This window comes from Prionailurus viverrinus, chromosome C2, assembly GCF_022837055.1.
Source record: "Prionailurus viverrinus isolate Anna chromosome C2, UM_Priviv_1.0, whole genome shotgun sequence".
NCBI classification, from domain to species: Eukaryota; Metazoa; Chordata; class Mammalia; order Carnivora; family Felidae; genus Prionailurus; species Prionailurus viverrinus.
In genome coordinates, this window is record NC_062569.1 from 9,983,124 (window position 1) to 10,003,729 (window position 20,606).

Genomic DNA, 20,606 nt, shown 5'->3' on the forward strand with positions numbered 1-20,606 from the left:
GCATTCCAGCCCCTGCAACACACAGGAATATGGAAGGGGCAGACGGGGATGGTGGCAGCACAGAGGCTCAGGTGGCCTTGTAGCCCGTGTCACCAGAAAGAGCCTGAGATAAGAGTCTGTGATCAAGAAATAGGAATTGGGGACAGAGAAGTGTGAAACAGGGAAACGGGGAAAGCCAAAATGGTGGTGAGTTATTGCACTGGTCACCGGTGTGGCTACTGGTTCCCTCTATGAGAAACAGGCAGGACACGCCTCAGAAGAGTCCTGAGGGTCAGGATTAACTGCTGGTTCCCACCATCTGTCACTCCAGGTCTGCCATGTCAGTATCGTCATACTTCCACGCATGAGTTGTCAATGGGTTCCTGCAGGTGTCCCACACCATGGCTTCGGAGGAGCTCTGGGCAGAAAGTGATAGATGAGGTGGGGAACAGGTTTTTCCTGTAGAACTGGAAAAAGTAGGTCAATAGGCTACAAGGCAGCAAGTCCAGTATGTGGCCTCCTGCCGGCAGTGCGACCCTCTGTACTAGGGTCTTTCCACGGATACTCACTGCGGCCAAGGTATTCATAGCCTGTTCTCTTGGCTGGGGCCCCAGGGCCTGCCCTGGCAAATCCGGCCCCGCCTTGGCTCACCCTGGCCCCTCAGTCACGCCTCTCTCCAGCCCTGGGTGTGAGCTACCCTCACCTCACCATTAACCATGGCGGTGCCACATGCCAGGCCCACCGGCTCTAACTCGGCCACCTTCCTCATACCCTTTGGAGCATGCAAGAGCTTCTGGCGGGCCTGCCAGGCCTCTGGGAGCTGAGAGAGGCTTGGTGGTGCTCACTACAGCCTTCTAGCCATCAAATCCACCCATCTACTGTCTTTACCTAGTGGGGCCACCTAAGGGGCACAGGCTGCTTGGGAGACGGATTCCAAATGCGGAATGGGACAGACGCCTGCCCCCTCTGTTTTCGCTTTTTAGGGTTTTTCCCCCCTCTCAAGATTTCATCCCAGAGGATGAGACCATGACACATCTGAGAGATTCTTCCCCTTCTCGGTCTTGCCATTCACCAACTTAAGATGGGCTTTCCACCCTCCTCCTCCATCCTTCCTTCCGGTTTCCTGAGAAAGTGTCCCCTGGGTCATAATGGTGGAGTGGCTACTAGTTTCAGGGGTTGGGAGATGAGAGTTACATTGGTCCAATATTTTCAAAGTGTGAACTCCATGATATTCATTCAGCAAAGAGTCACTGAGCCCTTACTGTGTGCACAGAGGGACCAAGGCACAGGCCCCACCCTCACAGAGCTGACCCTCTAATGGAGGAGTCAGATGCATAAATGGGGAAAATTACACGAGGATGAAAAAGGACAGCGCAGGGAACACAGTCAATAATGTGATAATGTATCGTGTCAGATGGTGACCACACTTACCGTGGTGAGTGCGGAGTAATGTACAGAGATGTAAACCCACTATGCTGTACCCCTGAAACTAGCACTGTATGTCAGTTACACTCCAATAATAAAATATAGAAAAATAACCTATTGATGTTCACACACAAAAAATTTTAAATGAGGAAAATTACACAAGGAAGAAGACAGGATGAGGGGCTAGAGTAAAGGGGTGCTCTGTCAGTTAGGATGGTCAGAGGAGGTCTCCCCAAGGGGTAACAGTGGAATAGGAGCAAGTCATTACCCCATCTCGATAATCAGAGGATTTTAAACCACAGATACCAGAGCCAGGGCCCGAGACCTTAAGGACCAGGTCAAAACAGGCAGTCCCCTGCCTCTGCAGCAGCAGCCTGAATAGCATGTGAGGAGAGCACGTACCGGGGGCCTGGGCCTCACTGCCTAGCCCAGGGCTCGGGTGCTCACTGCTTCCCGAGTGACCAGGACGGGATGCCCGCCTGGACATGGGGAGGCTTGTTTCTTGGGCCCTCCATTGCAACAGTGACCTAGGCCCACAGACTCCATCTGGGTGTGCGGACCAAGAGGTTTCCCCCACGACCCCGCCAACCCCAGCTCAGTGTCCTCAGCGGTGCCAAGTGACAGAGAACAGGCAGCTCTTGAAAAGACTAATATTTACTCTTCAACTGGGAGCTGGCACAGGCCGTTTCCTGCGACTGGCGTCTGGCTCACCCCATGGGATGGACACAACAGGAGGCACCCGGGAGACAGGCAGATGTCCCTGCGGACACCAGCACCCAGGATGAGGCAATGTCGCCAAGACGGGGACGGCATGTGCCGAGGCCCCATCCCACACAGCTCCGCTCCGTTTGCACACCTTCGTGGCGGAGCGCTCACGATCTCCCGGAGCCCTGCTGTACGGCCCTGTGAGAAAGTTCACCGTACTCTTAGCCCCGTGTTCCTCGCTTCTGGCTGCTGCTCTTACCCCTGGGGCCTCAGAAAACGTGCCTGGAATAACCCCTCAGGGCCATGGTGGTCCTGGTTAGCTTCACCCTGCCGGCCCCAGCCCCCTCGGCCTTCACTTCCCCAGGCACATGCTTTCGGCTGTCGCCGGAACAGACTATTTCTGGGGTGGGAGGAAGGACTTGCCACCGGGGGCACCTCCGTCCCTCCTGCAGCTGTGTTCCTTTTTCCCTGAGAGTCCCCCGTGAGAGTCCTTCAGCTGAATGCCTCATGTGGGAAAGAGTCTCCGCCAGGAAACTACTGGTCAGACGGCGAGAATCTGGGAAGGATAGAGTCCCCGGTGGCCAGAGCTGGCTCACCCATCTACTTTCCCCTCTGGAGTCCCCTCCTCTCTGCTTTCTGCCCTTCCCCTTCCGCCATGTGTTCCAGAAGCGCTCCCTGACCATTACAGCCCCCGGCCTCGGCTTCAGTTCCCCCACCTCACCCACTGGAGAACCCTGGGAGCTCAAACACCCTGCCAGCGTTTGGGGCTAGAGCCCTGCAGAGGCAGGCCTTCCCAGCCTCAAGTCCAGTGAGGGTTGGGCACAGCGGGGGCAAGATCCCCGGGGGCAATGCAGGCCCCCTGGTTCACCCAGGGCTCTCAGACCTGGATGCTGACCCTAGCAAGTATTCTTCTTTCAATTCCTTATTGTCTCTGTCCCTAACTCCCATGCTCCTGGCCCCTTCAGGCCACCACGCGGATGTATTTAACACGTATCTTTTAGCATACATTCTTACAAAATACTTTATCATTTTGTGTGCGTAGATCTCCAATCACATAAATGTTATTTTTCTATTCAGTTCTACGTTTTGAAGACCCATCCATGCTGCTGCATGACACCAAGTCTGGAACTTCCGCCTGCTGTGTGGTGACCATGCTGAGCCTGCGCACTTTACCTGTCCGTGCGTGGAAGACACACGGATTGCTTCCTGCCAGTACAGATCATGCTTCTGTAAAACCTAACTTCACACAGGTCCCCTTAAGGATCTGTGTGAGAAGTTCCCAGGCACATAGAACCAGGAGTGAAGCATCCACATCATGAGGCCTGAGCCCACTCAATTTGGGTAGGTAGCCGAATTAGTTTTCTAGGGCTGCCGTGACAAAGTACCACAGACTGGGTGCGTTAAACAACAGAAATTTATTTCCTCACCGTTCTGGAGGCTGGAGGTTGGAGAGCAAGGTGTCGGTAGGGTTGGCGTCTTCTGAGGTTTCTCTCCTTGGCTTGCGGATGGTTGCCTTCTCTGTACCTCCCAATGCACACACGTTGAGGTACTGGGGTAGGGGTTAGGGCTTCAACATATGCATTTGGGGAGGGCACTGTTCAGCCCACGACAGGGGCACTGCCTTTCAGATTGGCTGTGCATGAAGTCCTATAACCACTCCCTCCCTCCAGCATTCGGTGCTTCCTAAGTGTTACCAAACTAATAGGCACAAGGTGACATCTTACTGCTGTTTTAATAGGTACTTCTCTGTTATTTCTAATGATTTTACACATCTTCCTATGCTTATTAGCTTTTTGGGTTTTCTCTTCTGAAAACTGTTCATTGTTCTGTCTTTCTGGTTGCTGTCTTTCTTGCTGACTTACGGGAACTGATTGTACATTACTGGCTTCAGACATTCTAAGTACCTTCTCCCACTCATTTTCCCCGTGAAATCTTTATTTGTATGCAACCAAAGTCATCAATCATTTTGCCTTAAGCGTTGTATCTGTAACATTTTTATTTAAGAGCACTTTCCCATCCTTGGTCACAAAGATACTTTCCTTCATGTTCTTCAATGAACTTTATCGGTTTTGCCTCGCACATCCGACCCAGTGACCTCTTGGAGCCGACACCACAGAATTAGGCAGCACTTCCCTGCCAGGCGCAGCCACAGAGACCCCTTCCTCTCTGAGCCTCACTCCTCCACTGGCACTGCTCAAGGATGCTTGGCAGTTGTCTGCTCCCTGGCCCCGTCAGGAGGTAGAGCCCAAGAAAAAGGAAGGCAACTCCGTAGCCGGAACCGGCACCCGGCCCTCCTGGAGCCGGAAGGGCATCTTTCATGGGCCAAGATCCCCCTTCACTCTTTGTGGTGCCGCCGATGGCACACAGTACCTTGTCAACAAGGAGGTGGAACCAGGTGGTGGCCAAAGGCTCTGCCAACTCCCAAATCCCAGAACCCGGTAACTTAAGAGTCTACTTTGGAAGTCTCTGCCCTCCCCCAATCAGGACAGACGGTAGAGAGGAGCTTGGACCATGCATTCCCCACCGCGCCTCAAATATGGGCAGAAAATTGGTGCATCTGTTTCCATTCTGGGAACTTCGTCAGCTGCTTACAGGGAGGACCTCTGTAAAAGGGTGCAGTCCCTTGGGCCCCGAGCCTGACGACCGGCTGGCAGCTGCGCCTCCTGCTGGCCATTCTGTGGTGGGGCTGGTCCTGGGAGATGGAACTCAATGGTCCCTCAGAGCACGGCCAGGAGCTCAGAGCCTAGAGCAGGGCAAGTGCCCGCTCACAGGCACACAGATAAGCAGGGGCAGAGCCTGCATAGAAGGCGGGCCTCCCAGCCCCCAGGGCTGCTCTGTGACTGCTATGTTGGCTTTTCCAAGGTCTTTCCTGGACCCACGATCACTTTCCGGAGTCTGGGGGTTGGTGCTAAGGACTGAGGCCTGGCACCTGTCTAGACATTGGAGACGAGGATGTGAATTCCACTTCTTTCGACACCCCCCGCTCCATGATGCCAGGCCCACATCACACCCTCTAGGAAAACGGACCCAAAACTCAAAATTTTTTACACAAATACACACAACGTAATAAGCACCTTAGATTTATTCTCCTCTCACTTCTGAAGCCATGTTATTTAATTTATATATACATAGTATATAAATGGCTATACAATATTCTTTACATATATTAACACGAGTTTAGGCTTTACTACTGTGTGAGAGTTTGTTAAAACATACCCATCATTTATTCAAAATAGATCTTTGTTATTACATGAAAACAGTAAGAAGCTTGTACAACATGGACAGCAAGCATTCAAAACGCATATGTGAAGGAAATGGTTTTGCCCTGGCTAAATCAGTCTCAATCTTTTACGCTCTTAGTAGAAAAGTCTATTAAATGAAACAGAATTCGGGGGAGGGGGGGTCAAGTCGTACAAATAATTCATTAAATATACTTCTGAAGTAACCCCAGAATCACAGAAGCGTTAAAGAAGGTCACACGTACCAAGCACAGGTTAGAAGAACAGAATGGATTTGATAATTTGACCCGAAATAAAAGGCGCTTGTGAGCCGCGGCTCTGCCATCAGCACACACGGACAGATGTTTCCATATCCGGCCATTCCCAGGTCTTACTGACAAGCCCTTTTCCTCAGGTTCCCTGCCAAGACGTTTCCCCAGCAACCGGGGTCTGACATCACTGCTCCCAGACGGGAGACTCAGAGCTCTCCCCATTTGGCTCAGGGATGGACTTGAGGTTTGGTTCGACCAGCAGAACCGGCCTCCCTGGATGCCGGAGGGCCCAATGCCAATGGTAGCAAGAGCTCTGTGACTGGAGGGCAAGAGGCACGTTCAGGGGGGAGAAAGAGAGGTCACCACCTTTCTAGACTGGAAGACTGAGCCCATTTACCTAGCAGGATCATAAAAGGCCTGTCTTTGTAAAACCTGGAAGACCCGGCTGCACTGTGCTGCGTAAAGCGTGAACTTCCTCTCACCGGGTGAAAGCCTTTTTCCTCCTGCACGTGAACAGGGGATTCACCCAGTATTCTCCTCCACTAGGCTTTTCTCCTCATGACAGCATGCCGGGGGAGTAGATGGTTACCACCGCTTCCCAGCTGAGGACCCTGTCCCTGCGGGCAGAACCTGCCCACAGTGGTGGAGGCCTGAGCAGGAGAGTCAAGTCTCTCTTCCTCTACCGTTGTTCACACTCACAGAGCACAGTGGAGCTTCCCTGTGCCCGGGCAGGATTCTGTGGAGGAACGTTTGAAATGTGAGCAACAGCAGAGCAGGGTGCACATCTGGTCCCTGTAAACACTCCCATGCCTGCCGGGCCCCACTTGCGCTGCCCTGTGCACGCACAACAGCAGGCTCCTGAGGGCCACCTGCCCTGCATGTTACAGTGAGTGGCCGATTCCTTCAAGGAAAAGCAAACAGCAGCCCCGGATGAAGGTGCAGCATGTGCCCCCAACACGCCAACTGCTTGAGGGCGGCTGCTTGAGGGCCCCCAGCTCTGCTCCTCACCTGTCTCCTGCTTGCTGCACCCCAAACAGCCGGCCCTCCTGGCTGTCGTCTTTGCCGACCCTGGCAGTGCTGACCGCCAAAGTGCTGTTGCCCTCTGAGCCCCGACTCCCAACTGTGTGCTGCAGCTCCTGGGGGGCACGGAGGAAGAGGGCCGGGCCTCAGTGCACTCTGCTCCGCCCCTGAGCTCCTGTACCCACCTTATCAACTACAGTGAAAGACGGCTTTCCCCACCCCTCCAAAGATTCCAGTTTCAGCCTCTGTTTCCAGGGCTGCAATGTGTGGGACAGACACGGAAAGAGGCAGAAGAGTCCTGGAGAATAGGGGCACCTAGGAAAATAACAGGGAGCTCAAGGTGAGGTGACAGAAATGAGATTGTTTTAATTTCAGCACTCCTCCTAACACCCTTTTTCCAACTCCTTAAGGAATTTTAAAAGGTTGCTTCACAATGCCTGTAACACAGACCACAGGGGTGCAAGACTGAGAAGCAAAACCGGGAGCCTCCGGTCACATTCCTCCCACCACCAGCAGAGGGGCCTCTAGTACTGAGAGGTAATGCCACCCCCAAATACACCCCTGATTGTCTCCTCCCAGGAAAAAGAAACTCAGGAATGATCCTTATCACAGTAAGGCTACCCTAGGGAAATGAAACCAGAGTCTACATGTTTCTCTCACCTGCATACTTGAGGAAGGGAAAACCCTGTGGGCCTTGGCCCCATGGTTGGGAAAACCTGGCCAAGAGCACTGAGCCACATTCCAAGCCCGATACAGGAGATGGGAATAATGCACTCCGACGTTCAAAGATCTTGCAGTATCTGATCCCAGAAGGCACTTTTAAGGTTTGTTTTCAACATTATTTCAACTATTCCCAGATCCACCCCTGCGAGGTTGGTTGGGCAGGTAGCATTGAACCATTGGGAAAATAAAGTGCGAGAACAGCAATGAGTCCGTGGGGTAGTGAGGATAACTCCTGCGACGTGGAGCCACCTTTCTGGCATCAAGGATGACACAAGGGGCCACAAAACTCCAAGCCTGAACCAGGTCAACCCTGAGCTGGGATTTCCCTTGGACAAAATCCCCAGAACTACTTCTCTGTCATTTGTCTCTTCCTCCAGGGAATGAGGCTTCTTTTAGCTGGGTTCCAGGTGAACAATGTTTATGTGGTTATTATTTTGTACTATTTGTCCAGTGCATCTTTTCCCTCTCATTTGCAAAAACCAATCTGAAACCCCATGTAGATGTTAACTGATGAAAACCCCATTCAACCAAGTGTAGACAACATCTCCACCAGTGCAGGAAGCATTCACCAGGAGGGCCTACTCTTCAGGATAGTTCTCTACTGCCACATATGGATCACAGATTCTGCCCCCGAGAGCATCTGGGGTATAGGGCTACACGGCAATAACACATGAGCTCAAAAAATATTAATAACTCACTTATAGGCTGTGCTTACCAATGTTTAAAGCCTTTTTTTTTCTTTTTTTTTTTTTTTCTTTTTTTTTTTTTTGGTACTTCCAATGTACAAAGACTTCTCTTCCCTCCTTGGCTTTCCATTCTATTTTACCATCTCTTCAAAATTATCTCCCAGAGAGCCTGAAGATTCGCCTGCTGGGTATGCAGAAAATTACGAAGATGCAACACTGATAGAGTGACAACTGTGCAGTTGACATCTGAGGATGTTGCCAATATAACTTTCATATCAAGATATTTTGATTAAAAACAGAAAATTGTATTATAAGAAAATTACTGTAGCATCATTTTCCCAACAGTTTCCAGTCACATAAACTTGTTTCTCTTAACCTGATACCAAGGTAGCTCAGTAACAATGCACTACCAGTAACAACCAAGTACAACTGAGTTCCCTAAAATAATATTCTTGCTTTCCCTACGTACTCAATAATTCTTGTGAAGCTTTTCAACTTTTAAGATCAAAGTAGGATTATTTTAATTTATCAAGACCACATAATTCAACCCAAAATATCCCACGCAACTGTCAGTGAGCTATTCAGATTCTAGACTTCTACCAAGAACAATCCAAAGAGGGGCGCCTGGGTGACTCAGTCGGTTAAGCGTTCGACTTTAGATCAGGTCATGATCTCACCGCTCGTGAGTTCGAGCCCCACATCGGGCTCTGTGCTGACAGCTCAGAGCCTGGAGCCTGCTTCAGATTCTGTGTCTCCCTCTCTCTCTGCCCCTTTCCTGCTCACGCTCTGTCTCTCCCAAAAATAAAATAAACATTAAAAAAAAAAAAATCAACAATCCAGAGGGCAAACTCCTGAAATGGCCTCCTAAATGTACTGGACAACCCAGGCTGAACTTTCTGGAGACCAAAAGGATCTTACACAGAGCCTCTTTTTGGACAACTGTGATCAATCACTATTTTAACAGAGAGAAGAAAAGTAACTTTTCAGGGCATGGGGTTTATTATATCCTTATCCTTATGAAGCTTGAAAAAAAGTTAACACCTCCTTAACTCCTGTTCATAAAGAACGAGGCCCTCCATCTAATTAAGATGACTGGAAGAGGGGTAGAGGAGTAATTATCTCAGGAGGTCTTCTGGGAACAGGTACCCAGGGTCAGGCATTCATCATCATTAAGATGACAGGCACTCAGCTGCCATGTACAAGGCTGATGACAAGGGTTTTTTTGTTTTTTGTTTTTTGTTTTTTTACTACAACCTGCATCTGTAAGGTGCCACTGTGTGAATCCATGTGACTCACCTACTCCTGTCTGTGGCCCCACCGCAAAGAACCCTGAAATTCTCGGGCTCATAAGCTCATCCTCATGAGCTTATGATCCAGTAGCACTGGTTACTCAATTTTTTAAATATTCAGATATACCCTGCAGACAAATACAAAACTTTTCTGTGCCCACGCAGTCCCACCACCATAAAAAGTTATATACAAATTAAATAAACTCGGCTTTCTTAACCATTTTCTCAGCTTGAGTTTGTCCTTTCCCCAAATGAAGAGAAGTTCAATTTATATCCAAAATACATTTAAATATTCTAAAGGTATCGTATCAGACCTAAGTTATCAAAAAATGTAAACAAAATTTATCTAGCTTATACTTATGAACCATATTTTAAAATGTTTAATTCACCCTGTATTGACCCTCTACAAAAAACTAACCAAGTCCCATTTAGACTGAAAAGCTGATGTGGGTTTTAAAGTGGTTCCTCAGAGACAACCGCCAGTTACTAAAGCTAGTGTTATTGAATCTAGTGGTTTATTGCATCATTCAATTTAAAAGACCAAAATAATTCCATTCTGATCTTCTAATAATGCTCCTTCTGAATGAGCCCCCAGATTCTGCTGTCCTAAGTAAATGTGCTGAACTGGAGATTCCGCCATGATGCCCAGCACAAAACTGGGGCTGGGGCGACCTCGTGTTTTCCATCGCTCCTGTTAAAAATCCCCAACTTTCAGTATCACTCTGATTTGGTCGAAAGGAACTTCAAGGATGGAAACTCGAGGTGAAGTCGAGAAGCAAAAAGGGAAACAGAGGTGACTCTCACAAGAAAACGAAAGGATCCATTCATCACATGATGTCATCTTCATACTCCATAGTCAGACTGCTTCTCCTGAAGCTGCCTGGTCAGTATCTGATATGAAGACAGAAAAGCCACTCCTATGTGGAAAAGGATTTGCCAGAGGTTCCTTAGCCCATGCAGGTACATGTTGCCCAGGCAGATAAAGAGCAGCATCAGCACCACCTTCACAGTCCTGGCTGGACTGTAGAACAGGTACAAATAACACTGAAATGACACCATAAGAGGCAGTCCAGTCAGAGAGGAGAAAACAGCCACAGGTCCAATGCAGGACTCACTTCCTACACCTGCACACACAGTGTCATCTCACACATAGTAGCTCATTAAACTGAGATCATGACAATGGAGCCCGGCCTTGCCAGGTGAGCTGCTGTTAATCAAATCACTGGATGAAAGTGGAGATCCAGAAGAGACAAGAAAAGTGGAACAGATGTCACAGGGGGAATTAGAACATGACACTCTTGAAAACATTTAAGAACTACAGACAGAAATGCCCAGGCTGTGGGCTGTGGAAAAAGAAGAGGTGCAGGTGAGGGGAAGAGAGCCAGGCCAAGACACCCCAACAAGAACGGCTGGTCTCCAACTGGACTTTTCCTTCCGGGGAGTCATGACAGGTAGGAAAGCCAGTAAAAGAAGCTATGCTTTTATTATTTGTTTTTCCTGAGTTCCAGCGACATCAGGGACCAATGTTCCCTAGACATCCTCCTTATCGTGTCTTCAAAAGCATCTCCGACACAGGGAAAGGTCTCACAGCAGGGAGGGGGACTAACATTTTGTGTAGGGCATTCACACAGAAAAGAGGCCATTCTTGTTCCACAAAAGCTAAAAGTAACTTTTTGGTTCAATGTTTAAAAGAAAACAAAAAGCACATTCTCAAAACACAGAGCAGTTCGACAAAGGCTCAAGCTCCAGTGGGAGGGAAAGAGTTCCCCACTGAAAGAGCTACAAGTAAGAATGCAGTTGGGGGAATGAAGGCCAAAGTGCAAGATCCCTGCAGCCCTGAATCCAGGCTCTCGGTACCTCAAATGGCAACACTCGAGGCTTGGGACGCTTGCTTTCTAAAAAATGAGTGCATTTTTGGTCCCGGGTGGAAAATTTCTTTTCCCACAATCATGTCACTCTTAAAAAACAGACCATTCTGGGATGTATGTGGAAGAGAGAAGAAGCGTTCTTTGAGAAAATAAATTTTAATTGAAAGGAAAAGAAAAAAAAAAAAAGCTTAAGAATGTAGACAAAGTACTAAAATCTGAGCCTCTATGGAGGATGGGGAAAGAAAATTACAGGTTTTTTGTTGTGTTTTTTTTTTTACTAGAATTAACTCTACCTACAGAGGGTTCAAAAGCTCCATTTTACTCTGCCCTGTAAGCATGCAGCTTATTTGAAAATAACTAAACAGTAACCAGGGGCGCCTGGGTGGCTCAGTCGGTTAAGCAGCTCAGGTCACGATCTCGAGGTTCATGAGTTCAAGCTCTGCGTTGAGCTCCATGCTAACAGCTCGGAACCTGGAGCCTGCTTCAAATTCCGTGTCTCCCTCTCTCTCTCTCTGCCCCTCCCCACTCACACCCTGTCTCTCTCTCCCAAAAACAAATAAATCTTTTTAAAAATCTGAAAGTAACTAAACAGTAACCAACAGTAAAAACCCACTAGTTAATGTTGTAATGTTTGCCTCATTTCCTAACGACAGATTTGAGTCAGATGGTATGACCATTAAAAAAAAAAAGTTTTTGGGGCGCCTGGGTGGCTCAGTCGGTTGAGCGGCCGACTTCGGCTCAGGTCACGATCTCGCAGTCCGTGAGTTCGAGCCCCGCGTCAGGCTCTGTGCTGACGGCTCGGAGCCCGGAGCCTGCTTCAGATTCTGTGTCTCCCTCTCTCTGCCCCTCCCCCGTTCATGCTCTGTCTCTCTCTGTCTCAAGAATAAATAAACGTTAAAAAAAAAAAAAAAGTTTTTACCTAGTCTTGCATTTAAACAACACACACGCACACGCACGCATATGCAGTTGTTACTTCTGCAGGAGGACATTTCTATACTTGGACTGCCGTGACACTAAGCAACACCCTGCCTCACATTAGTCAGGTAACCCAATCCCCACAGCACTCTCATCTTTCCCTTCTTGAAATGTGAGTCCCAAAATTCCTGGCTTCTGTTCAGCCGTTGTGAAAGGCTCTGCGGCCTAGGGCAAATGGCTTTCCCTTTGAGTCCAATGCTGTTCCTTTGTGAAACCAGAGGACTGGACAGGATGGGCCTAGCGTGGTTCCACTAAGGGCCTGTTATTCCGTGACAGGCCTTGTTGGAACAAAATCACATCTAGAAATAAGCTGACGGTCCCAACAGAAGAACAAAATAAGGTCACGGGTTCAACCCACTCAAAATATCAATGTTTCACCCACCTGGAAAATACAGGCTACAAAAGGAATAAGAAAAGCCAGAATAGTTCCAATTTCCTCGTGGGCAACCTAAAACAAATGTAAGAAACAGGAGAAAAGGAATATTCCGATGAAAGGAAAAACGATGACATGAAGCTCTTCACACCTCATTGGGTCTGGTTTGGTTGATAATGCAAAATCCCTGACTGGGACAGAGCACCCTGTTTCTATACCAGAACCGGGGTTGACATGCAACTGCTTCCAACAGCCTGGACACACCATGTGCCCTCCTGTCCCCGAGCATCTGTACGAAGCCCCCACGCTGGAATGCCCCCCAACACTACTGCCTCTCAAAATCCACTCATTTGTCAGCACTAAGCTTTCCCTAATTCTGCATTCTTCAGGTACTGCCACCTCCTTAGTGATGTCACCACACTCTACTTTGTGCCCCATCTTAACTGTCTTGTCGGCCATGTAACTGTTCTAGTGCATACAGACGTAAGTATCTGGGTATGGTAAGTATCTGGTAAGTATCTGGGCATGGATAATCATAAAAAATAAGAGCAGGAAACAGCACCCATCAGCCAAAGACAGGACGCAGTAACAGGCGGTCACCACTCTTACAGCACAGGCCTGCTGCCACTCTCCACACAGGTCAGTCTACATTAGTCTCCTGAGAGCAACACCAGCCATGCTTCAGACCTTAGCTACCGCAGTGATGGTGTGGGCATGATGGCTCTATTTTTAAATGAGGTATCTATCCGTTTATGCCTACAGTGATTCTATGCTTTTTCAAAGTGTTTTAAATACTTCAAAATTTAAAAAAATATTTTAAGAGCCCTGACATAGAGAGATGCTTTGATTTAAGCAGCCTGGCAAACCAACTGCCTAATGATACAGTTCTCTGACAAAGACATAGGGAAGTGGCATCTTGCTTGATATAAATCAGACTAGGAGGCAACTTTTTAACAGGCAGAAACAGCCTGAACCTCAGAGGCTGAGAATCAGATTCGCTCTTGACGAGCAATCAGGACCCTGGGGTGACTCCTGGGGCCCAAGGATGTCCCTGTAGCAAACTATTTCTCACCAAGTCCCCCTGACAGGCCCCTTTGGCTTCTTGGGACAACAGACACAAAAGAGCAAGTTTTATATTTGTTCAACTTACTTAAAGAATAAACTTTAAAATAAAAATTGTATTTTAATTAAACAATTGTTAAAACCTTTGTACATAATAACCTTACGAATAAAGTGTCTCCCCCATCAGTTTCTGCCATCATAGGTCCTTCAATTTAAACTGTAAAAACAAAGGTTACCTGTAGAGAATGTTCTGCGAGGTGAATCCCACGGATGAGGTTCAGAGCAGCACACATGATGTTGAGAATGAGCGAAAGGACACCCAGGGCTGTCACTGGCTCCATTCGGAAATTAGGAGCTTCACAATTAAAAAAAATAAGTGTCTAGTGAAAATAATTTCTATATGAAAGAAAAATAAACAAAGACATTAACTAGACCTCCACTAATGATAGGCTCATTATGTTAAACACAGAATAACAAACATATTAATTAAAAGCAGCTGCTGTTAGACGGCAAAAAGGCAAGAAATGGAGGACAGAATGGGATCTGGGAATCTGAAGTGAGTTTCTTTCGGCACGAGGACTGTCTCTGAGTTAAGCACAGGTTTTTCAAGGCCTGATTTTCTTTCTACTTAAAGCAGTGGTTCTCAGAGAGGGGCGATTAGCCCCTCAGTGGGCAACTGGCAATGCCTAGAGATATTTGGGGTTGTCAAAACTGCAAACAGGGTATTACTGGCACCTAGTGGGCCACGAATGCATCTGAGCATCCTACAATGTACACGACAAGCCCCTCACAACAAAAAATTATCCAGTAAAAAATGTCAGTATGGCTTAGGCTGAGAAAACCTGATGTAAAGCAATTTATGGCTTTATTTGTAAATTGATTGTCAAACTGACAGCATTTCTATCAACTCTCAGCTTCTAAACAAGGACAGTATTCAGGGACTCGTGGGCTTCCGGGGCAATGTGCAGCAAATGCAGTTTTTTAAGTTCTAAAATAATTGGGAAGAGGAGGTAAAAACACTGATTATTTGAGCCACAATCTGTTTCTGGAACTCTAGACCAAATGATCATTCTCTCTTCAGAGATAACTACCAAGACCGATTCTGGTTCACACTATTAAATGGTGACACCCTGCCCCATTCTCTTAGTATGATCTCTTAAATCATCCCTTCTGGTCCTTACATTTCCCACATACACACACATGCGCACACACATGCACACACACAAGTATCTAGCCACAACCCAAGGGATGCCTAGTGTTAGTGTGTTAGAGTTTCCACTGAGCTTCCAAAGCTCCTGTTAGAACAGAACATGCTACCTGTAAAGATTCTAGCCTCAGGACAATAGGGTGGGTCAAACCACAGTAAAATGTCCTAGAAAGATAAGCAAGTTGATGTTTTCTGGATTTTACTCCTCTTGTCTAAGTGGTTGAAAAACAAAATATATTACAGAGCCACCCCGTTTTTATATACGGCAAAAGAAAAAGCTTGCGGCTCAATTACCTTCTACGAAAGTTAAGTTCAATCCTAGTATAAATTACACGTTACTGATTGGCATAAAAGCCAATCCAGGAATGTATTTGGTTTAAATTTAAACAGATTAAATCAAAACACAAAGTTAAGCCAAAAAGGTGAACATTAAGGAAAAAAAATTTTTTTTAATGTTTATTTTTGAGAGAGAGAGACAGAGAGACAGAGCACGAGTGGGGTCAGGGCAGAGAGAGAGGGAGACATAGAATCTGAAGCAGGCTCTAGGCTCCGAACTGTCAGCACAGAGCCCTATACGGGATTCAGATTCACAAACCGTGAGATCATGACCTGACCGGACGCTTAACCGACTGAGCCACCTAGGTGCCCCCCAAAATGTGAACATTTTTAATACACCACTTTTAAAATTCAAGCAGTGAGTTTAGTATAAAAACTGTTAAAACAAAATAATTAGACTGTCATAGTGTAGACAACTCTATCTTTCAAAGAAGGATTCAGCTCTTAGACCATTACAGAATGGTTAGAAGATAAATTTTACTTTAATTGAAACTTGGTTTAATTGTGTGTGTAATCATAAACAAGGAATAAAAAAAAATCCTGCTTTGTTATGTGCTCTTAGACCATTACAGAATGGTTAGAAGATAAATTCTACTTTAATTAAAAATTAGTTTGTGTGTGTAATCATAAACAAGGAATAAAAAAAAAATCCTGCTTTGTTATGTGCTCTTAGACCATTACAGAATGGTTAGAAGATAAACTCTACTTTAATTAAAAATTATTTTGTGTGTGTAATCACAAACAAGGAATAAAAAAAAATCATGCTTTGTTACATGCTAGGCATTGAGTGGCTAGTGGTGTTAACGGCGGACTAAGTCGCAGAGTGCCAGGGCACCCAGCTCGGAAATCCACAGGGCTCACGGGGAAGCAAACTGAGAACATTCGAAGCCCTGGCTCTGGCCCTGCCCACCCTCATCCCCAAGGCCCTTCCCTCCCAGGGCAAGGAGGGCATGGTTTCTCAGTGGAGATTTACAATGTTTTCACTAAGTGATAAAATGAGATAAGGATTCATTGTCAAAAGAAAAAAGAGAGAAAGAGAACAGACAAATCTGTACACTTTAGTAAGTGACTTCCAGCAAAACCGAATGACTTCCCTTTACATTTAAACGGGTAGACTTCACCCTGGTTGAGAAAACAAGTCACTCTTCTGAATTTCATCAAGAGTTGCACCGCCCCCTCCCCAGAATGACTATGGTGACAGTTTTTTTGTTAACAGTCACCTGGAAACAGGTCAGTCCATATTTTCCAGACACCCATCCCCTAAAAAACAACTCCCTGGTTTAAAAAAAAAAAAAAAGCCAATTGCGTTTGAAATACCTAATGTCACCTCATCTTCACCAACATCGGAGAAGAGCAAACCACTTACCAGGCTCCAAGTGTATCTGTGTGTGACCGTTCATTATCCCATTCGCTTTATCTGTGTCCTCCACAGTGAGAACCACTGGAGGCTGGAAGTCAAGCTCCTCCTGAATTTTTTCTAAGCTGCTCTCCATCTGAGCGGAACTTACACAGTTAAAATGCCACTTCACTTTCTGAATGATGCTATCTGCAAAAAGAGAGCAACCCAAGTTGAGCAGTTGCATCAGAATGGATATTACAGAACAATATGTGCAAAATGAAGTTCACCTTTCTGAGCAAGCTAGTAAGTCAGCCAGATTCTGGGAGTGTCTGGATACACCTAAAGGTCAGATGTTCACTGGGTGTCATTACTGCTCTCATCAATCTCTTCAGTGCATAATACTTAAAATGCGATTGTCCACAGAGAAGGCAACAATGCTTCCCGGAACCTCAGTAATGAGGGAGTCAAGGGATAGGGGCTGGAGTCTTACTCAGCCACTGCTGATAGTACAATCCTGGGCCGTTCACAGAATGATGCAAAGCTTAACAGAAAGGGGAGACAGTTATTCTTGAATGAATTACCTCAAAAAAGGTACGGGAGAAAAAACTTACAAATAAATGTGAATATTTTGTGCAAACTAAAATCACATACTTGAAAGATATCGGTTTTAACTGCTTTGTTTGCCTTAGTATTAATCGATTACCAAGTTTTAATAAGCACTTGGAGTTTCGTACACACGTACAATGCCGGTATCTAGTATCCACCATTATATTCTACTCTCACTCAGTGATGAGCAAACACGATGCCGGGGCAGGGTCTGCCGTGTGATCAAGCACACCACTTTAGAAGGAAGGCACATGCAGAGCAGCGGGAGCAGAACACGGTCCACACTGCATATCAACCGCCACAGCTGTGGTCTGCCTGGGGCCAGCGTGCTCTCTGTAGGAAGAAGTGGGGTTGAGAGCAGCGGTGGACAAGGCCTCACAGGGAGAACCGGGGAGAACTCTGTCTACATCACAGGTCTGCCTGGCAGAGGCCTGCGTACCAGGGAGCTTGCCAGCACCTTTGGGTGACAACAAAATGCACCAGCCAGTGGACCACGTGAGGGAGTAAGAGGGCTACGGCAGTACAGCCAGGAAGCACACGTGCCAACACGCCTGTGCACCTGACCCTTAGTACCGACTGCTGCCAGCCCCTCATTCAAGGGCATCACAGAGACAGCAGCTAGTTTACGTACAGGCCACAGGATGCCCCCCCACTCCCACCTCTACTCCTGTTCTCCCAAGAGCTTAGAATGACTTGACTCACACCTGAGGAAAAGAGAGCACAGGCTACAGCTACCATGCTGTGCTCCAAAGCCTCCGAGCCTCTACAAGCCTCTCTGACAATGCCTAAGAGAAAACAATCCTCTTCCAGGGCAGTATTTCTCAGACCTTTGAATAAAGGGGCAGTTTTTCTTATTTCCAAATGGGTACAGACTGATTCTGTGATAAAATGCAATAAAAAATACCGCAGGAATGTCAAATCACCATATGAGTTTCTGGACACTTATTCTCACTTTCTGTACCTCCCTCATGATAGAACAAATTCCCACACCACCCTTTGAGTAGCACTGCTCTAGAGCAGGGGTTAGCAAATTTTCTTAAGCTGCCAGGTAGCAAATATTTGAGGCTTCTAGGCCCCATATGGTCTCTGTCACATCTACTCAACTCTGCTGGGTAAGGGCAAAAGCAGCCACAGGTGACCCATGAAAAGAATGAACGTAGCTGGGTTCCACTGTATTTACAAGAAAAAAAGAGGCGGGGGCGGCTGGCCCTTGGACCAGTTTGCTGACCCCTGTCCCAGAGGGCTGTGGTGAATAATCGATACAAGTTTCACCACTCCCCAACCTGCCTCAGGCTCTGAACCTTGAAGCCCTCCAGGCCGCTCCTTCACTGAAATCTCTTGGTACAAAACTGATCTCCAGTGACATGTTATAGCCCCTGCAGTGGTTTTCCCTGATGGTCAAAGCCAAATCTAAACCATTAATTCTACACATACGATGCCGTGAGAGAACAGTAAATAAGAAAGAGGGTTACAAACCAAATTCAAGAAAGGCGTATGGCCTGGAGGCTAGGCCAATACAGGTGGTGTCATAGGAAGCTGTGAATTCCCACCACACGGTCTCCAGGAAGCAGAAGGCCATGGCCGCTGGACACTGGCGGGAGCAGATAGCCATGCAAGCCACATCCCCCAACGAAGAGAAACTGAAACAAAAGGGCAGCATCTCCATTACCGGGGAACAGACCCCTGTATTCCCATCCCATATTCAGACACAACGATGCTTCCGCCCTGCTCTTCCTTGGCCTTGAACAGCCCTGGAGCTGTTTGCTGCATGCATACAGTCCCTTCAGCTGGACCTCCCTGGGACTCTCTTGTCCCTCCTCTAAAATAGAGAGCAGTTGGGGCACCTGGGTGGCTCAGTTGGTTGAGCGTCCAACTTCGGCTCAGGTCATGATCTCACGGTTTTTGAGTTCGAGCCCCGTGTCAGGCTCTGTGCTGACAGCTCAGAGCCTGCAGCCTGCTTCAGATTCTGTCCCCTTCTCTCTCTGCCCCTCCCCACTTGTGCTCTCTCTATCTCTCAAAAATAAATAAATGTAAAAAAAAAATTGAAATAGACAGCAGTTATTTGCCACTGACAGTGTGCAATCACTCCTACTAATTTGTGCACTAAGGATGCACGCTTCATGAGGGAGAAGTAGCCTCAGACTTCTCTGCATCTATTGAGGAAAATATTTTTTTTCTTTAATCCACGTCAATAGCTTTCTAATGTTAAATCATCCTGCCATCCTGAAATGAAGCCAAGAGGTTATGAGTTTGTACATATGCACATACACACAACTTACTGGATATAGTTTGCTAATGTTTTATTTAGGATTTTTGTGTCTATGCAAAGTAATACTGGCCTGTAATTTTCCTTTCCTGCACTATCTTTATCTGGTTGTGGTATTAGGGTGATTCTGGTTTCATAAAATAAATGCAGGGTTCTCTCCTTTTTCTACCACTTTTCAGAATGTCATGCTACCATTTGAAGTTCTGGGGACTCGAGTTCTCCTGTCTGTGGTGTCTACTGACTCACACTCATTGCAGAGTGTCTCCTCTGCTGTCCTGTAACTTTTGGTGAGAGGGGACCAGTGTGGAGCTTTTGTCTTTTTTTCTTTTTTTTTCCTTCTTTAAGAATCTCTCGAGGACTGAGTTGTGGCACACTTCTTCCAGAGTGGTTTTATGTGCAGCATTGGTGGTATCGTCCCTTCCAGAGTGGTTTTCCATTTGCTCTGGCCAGCTACTCCAGGAGTGTCATCAGTCTGGAACCAAAACTGAGAGCTGAACCTTGCTTAGGAATTCCTAGACCATGGAGAGTATGAACTCAAACTCCAATCCTACAGGAGGCACAGAAGCTGGGTTTCAATTTCTTAGATGAGATTTTGTGTTTCCTTCCCATTCAAAGCCAGGTAGAGATGAGCTACCCTGTACTGGTGGGTGGCTATTTCTCACCTATTGTCATTCCACCTGGACTGTGTGTGGCCTCACAAGAATCACTTCTTCATGCATGGGTCTTCTCACAACACCTCAAGCCCAAAGGCCTCTCCCTTAATGGGTACTGAAACTCAAGCCCTGAGTTTACCATGACTGACTTATTACCCAAGAGCCTCAATGTCAGCTCACACACTTACCACACCCTGATACTCTGTTCCCCATCATTTCTGGCACCTTGGGAATTCTTTATTTTAAGCTCAGCTACACATTTAAAATAATTTCTCACATTTCAGAATGTTTCTGGAAAAGAGTTTTACAGTTATATTGTTCTATCATCTTTTCATAATCACAAGTCTCTATATAAAAACTTTTGTCAATTAAAAAAAAAAAAAGGGGGCGCCTGGGTGGCGCAGTCGGTTGAGCGTCCGACTTCAGCCAGGTCACGATCTCGCGGCCCGTGAGTTCGAGCCCCGCGTCGGGCTCTGGGCTGATGGCTCAGAGCCTGGAGCCTGTTTCTGATTCTGTGTCTCCCTCTCTCTCTGCCCCTCCCCCGTTCATGCTCTGTCTCTCTCTCTGTCCCAAAAATAAATAAACGTTGAAAAAAAAAATTATT

General features: G+C 47.0%; 2 protein-coding genes across 13 annotated transcripts in view; one reads left to right on the top strand and one right to left on the bottom strand.

Moving 5' to 3' along the window:
• VIPR1 (vasoactive intestinal peptide receptor 1) overlaps positions 1-3,291 on the top strand; it is a 41,545-nt gene extending 38,254 nt beyond the window's left edge. The window contains exon 12 of the mRNA XM_047876540.1: positions 3,187-3,291. Coding sequence (XP_047732496.1) covers positions 3,187-3,258 — 72 coding nt within the window. The 3' untranslated portion in view covers positions 3,259-3,291. The remainder of the gene's footprint in view (positions 1-3,186) is intronic.
• A 337-nt stretch (positions 3,292-3,628) lies between these two features.
• SEC22C (SEC22 homolog C, vesicle trafficking protein) overlaps positions 3,629-20,606 on the bottom strand; it is a 38,662-nt gene continuing 21,684 nt past the window's right edge. For 7 of the 12 annotated variants that reach the window (XM_047875230.1, XM_047875229.1, XM_047875225.1 and 4 more), the window contains 5 exons: positions 18,560-18,723; positions 16,505-16,684; positions 13,832-13,950; positions 12,543-12,608; positions 9,247-10,361 (listed from right to left, as the gene is read on the bottom strand). In XM_047875230.1, coding sequence (XP_047731186.1) covers positions 10,161-10,361; positions 12,543-12,608; positions 13,832-13,950; positions 16,505-16,684; positions 18,560-18,723 — 730 coding nt within the window. In that variant the 3' untranslated portion in view covers positions 9,247-10,160. Of the gene's footprint in view, positions 6,336-6,599; positions 8,213-9,246; positions 10,362-12,542; positions 12,609-13,831; positions 13,951-16,504; positions 16,685-18,559; positions 18,724-20,606 lie in introns of those variants that run through there. The other 5 variants (XM_047875231.1, XM_047875234.1, XM_047875236.1 and 2 more) reach the window with 5 other exon arrangements.